Source organism: Helobdella robusta (genome assembly GCF_000326865.2).
Source record: "Helobdella robusta unplaced genomic scaffold HELROscaffold_4, whole genome shotgun sequence".
NCBI classification, from domain to species: domain Eukaryota; kingdom Metazoa; phylum Annelida; class Clitellata; order Rhynchobdellida; family Glossiphoniidae; genus Helobdella; species Helobdella robusta.
Genome location: NW_008704902.1, coordinates 3,205,019 through 3,208,926, shown reverse-complemented (window position 1 = coordinate 3,208,926; position 3,908 = coordinate 3,205,019). Strand labels below are relative to the sequence as shown.

The 3,908-nt window shown below is 37.3% G+C and overlaps 1 protein-coding gene across 1 annotated transcript in view; it reads right to left on the bottom strand.

The window, feature by feature from the left end:
- Positions 1–2,293: 2,293 nt before the first annotated feature.
- HELRODRAFT_107069 (hypothetical protein) overlaps positions 2,294–3,908 on the bottom strand; it is a gene marked incomplete at its 3' end in the record, with an annotated part of 15,251 nt that continues 13,636 nt past the window's right edge. The window contains exon 5 of the mRNA XM_009024601.1: positions 2,294–2,875. Within this exon, the coding sequence (XP_009022849.1) occupies positions 2,294–2,875 (582 nt within the window). The remainder of the gene's footprint in view (positions 2,876–3,908) is intronic.

Genomic DNA, 3,908 nt, shown 5'->3' with positions numbered 1-3,908 from the left:
ACACTTGGTTGTAGAAGGCACTGTATACAGTATGACGTCAGTGTTGTTGTTGCTATAGTTATAACTGTTACTAATAATGTTGTTGTTGTTAATAGTGTTGTTATTGTGGCAATTGTTGTCTGTCGCTCTTTCTCTTTCTTCAGCATCTCCCGCGTATTCGGCATCGTCGTCTTTATAATCTATGTAATTCTTCTTGCGATCCAAGGATTCAAATTTGTTAACATGCCTTTTTTTTCTAGCTTTTTTTAAAAACAATTTTTTTTATTTTAAATTAACTTTATTAAAACAGGCAAACAAATAAATAAATTATAAACAGATTAATGTTCAAAAATCAAATTGATGAAGTTTTGGAAAGATTTTTAATCAAAACAGATACAAAAACGATCATTTAAGAAGAGGAAGAAAACAAAAATATTATTAATGAGAGGAGAGAAAATTTTGATTAAAAAACAAATTGATGATGTTGCAAGCCAGTTTGGGATGTTAAATAGACCAGCGGACGAACACTGTGAATATAAATTCAGTGGTGCAACAAACAAATAAAGAGTCAAACAACGCTTCATGCCTCAAACGAAGATCAAATTTCAAGAAATATTAAATCTTATTTACTAAATCGCATAAATAAAACAAAATTGCAATTAACAAAGTTGACAAGTATTTTAAACAAATGAGTAAAGTTAATTAAATTGAGATTACATTCAAAAAAACTATTACAAAATTATCAATACAAATTCACTGGATCCTACATATTGTGCATGAAGTTTGAAATTATACTTGCTTCCGAACCAGGCAACCACAGAGCAGCGAGTGAGATGGAAAATAATTGCAAGCATTTATTGTAAATAAATTCTGAACTAGAAAAATTGTTTAAACGCCAAAATAATAATTATGGTTTAAATCGAAATATTAAAATATGAAAATAGTATTTAAAACAAACTTTTCATGCAACAACTGCTGCTACATTTGAGCAGTTTATTCTGATTTAACGTCAATTGCGTGAGCAGGACATTTGATAAATCGGTGTTTCTTCGTAAGTTCGGCAAGGATCTCCTCGTATCTTCTTTATCATTTTTGTTTTTATAACTTTGATTAACATTTAGACTCCTCACGCTTCGATCCAACTCAACGTCTTTCGTACTTTTGCTCATTTGATTTAGACTGTCCATTGAGTTCTGCTGGCGACAGTTTGGGTTCGTTTCAGTTGTTATTATTGCAAAATCGTTTGCAGAATCAATCAAATTTCTGAGCTGGTCGTTTTGTTATGTTTGGAAGCGTGCAACATTTTACAACGTTATAATAAACAGCACTATATAATAATAATGCAATATTATTCTGTCATTATTAACGTTTAATAATTACAACAAAAACATCAACAACAATAAAGATAATAATAATAAAAAATAATAAAGTAATTTATAGAGCTTCCTACGAGTGGCGTGATAATATAATGAAAGAAAGCTCTTAGTAACCGTTTGGTAGTTCTTGGAGTAGATGGAAGCATCGTGCCTGCCACCGAGACGTCTCTTCCTCATCATCCTGCAGACGATGACCAGGCCCCAGATGAAGCAGCTCATTATCAGGAAGCCTCCGATGATGCTGCTGGCGATCGTGATCATCAGCGACGTCAAACCACCACTTGCTGCCGCCGCTGAGACGTTCGAGAGGAAGACGTTCTCCCTACTGGTGCTCGAGTTGCTAATTTTAATGACGAGGTTGCCAGTGACAGATTTGTTCGGTGAGCCAGAATCGCTTGCTTTCAAGACCAAATGGTACACGGATTTAGTATCAAATTCAATTAAATTGGCACGTTCACTTGGCGAGTTTGAATTTTGTGCTTTGTGCAATTTGTCGTTGTGATTCAATTCCGTTGAAGAAGTGGAATTATTTTGAGAGGCTTCGCGTTCGTCAGTTTTGAATGTATATTTTGAAGTTCGTTGGAGCGGCTTGAGGACATAAATCACTCCGGTGATAGGATCTACGTTGAGCTTGTTATCTTCGTTGCCGTAAACAATTTCGTACCTGGCAAATGTTAAATCCTGTTGCTCGTGTTCTCATTTGGTGTCATGTAGTTGTCGAGGTTTTGTTTGTTGCTGGGTTCAAGAAGTTAATGTTTTTGCCATATCGATTTTGTGTATAACGTCAAAGCAATAGTTGTTTTTAACATTGGAAATTTATAAAAGTACATGTGTTGTGTTTACGGCATATAAAATTAAATGTGAATAATTTTCAAAAAAGCATTGTTCAAAAGAATATCAATAAAATAAGTTATGATGGATAGATGAAAACTTTTGTGTTACCTGACAGCTGCATTCTTCCCGTCGTCAGGGTCGACCGCTTGCACCCTGGCCACTACACTGCCCACCGAGTTGGCCACATTCTTTGCAACTTCAACTTCGTAGAAGGAAATGTTCGGAAAGACGAACACGGGTGCGTTGTCGTTGACATCTGATATTGAAACTGTTACATTGACAGAAGCTGATAACTTCTTGCTTCTATGCTTCAATCCAGTTGCTGTGAAACTGTTGTCGCTCATCAAATTGTTCTCCGCAGTGACGATCAGCTTGTAGACGGCGGTGCTTTCTCTGTCGAACGAAACTAGCGAGCGTACTTCGCCTGTTCGTTTGTTGATCTGAAAGCATTCGGACGGGTCGTGCAGAAAGTATTCAATCGTTTTGAATTCAGGAGAGGAATCGTCGTCAGTGGCTGATACGAAGCCCACCACAGCGTCTGCTGGACTGTTTTCTAGAATGCTGAAGTAATAATTCTTCTGTTTGCCAAACATTGGAGAGTTGTCGTTTAGATCAAATATGTAGACGATGAATGATAAGGAGCTAGATAAGGAAGGGGTGCCTTCATCAGATGATATGATCATTAACTCGTACACGTTTTCATTTTCTTCAAAATCGAAGGACATCAAATTTGTTAATATTCCTGTGGTTTGATGGATGGAAAATGTGTCACACTGCACTAACTGAAGGCCATTGTAAGCATTCACGGGCGCTATTTTATTATCCTGGTTGTTGTCGTTAGGCCCGCCGTATTGGTAAGTTATGTTGTTGGCGAGCGTTGGAAGGGTTTTGTCGTTGTCAGACTGTGCGTTTGAATAATCGCGCATGTTGTTGTTGTTGTTGTTGTTGTTTCTGTTTTCAGGAGCATGTTGAACATTCGGTGCGGTGTGAAGAATCTGCTTCAAAGTGTACCTCACTTCAGCATTCCTACCAACGTCAGCATCACTTGCATGGAAAACCGCCAGCACACTATTTTTTTCTTTATTCTCCGGAATTTTTATTATTCTCGGGTTAATGGGAGTGTTATTGGGCACATTAGTCATTAAGTTGTTGTTTATCTGGTCGCTGAACGTGGGGACGTTGTCGTTATCGTCGGCGATTCGAACTTGGATCGGTCTGCTGGAAGATAACACATCCTCACCGTGGTCCGCACACGTTACTGTCATCTAAGTTAAACAGCGTGAACATCATTGTAAATATAAACATTCGACAAACCACGTGAACATCATTGTAAATATGAACAATCAACAAACGAACATCATTGTAAATATAAACAATCAATAAACTCTCCAAACTATATGAACAATCAATAAATCTTTGAACCGTGGAGTCTTAACACCAAATTTGTCGTTATTGCCAGCGCCATTAACTTAGTTACGTTAATCATCATCACCAGCATCATCACCACTATCATCATCATCATAATCATCCTAGCCACCACCAACATCACCATCATCATCTTAACCATCACCACCATGATCATCACCATCTTAACCACCACCACCATCATCATTATCATGATCAACATCCAAACCACCATCACCACTACCATCATCATCATCATCATCTTCAACACCCTAAACACCACCACCATCATCATCATCAATAATTTGCAATAAT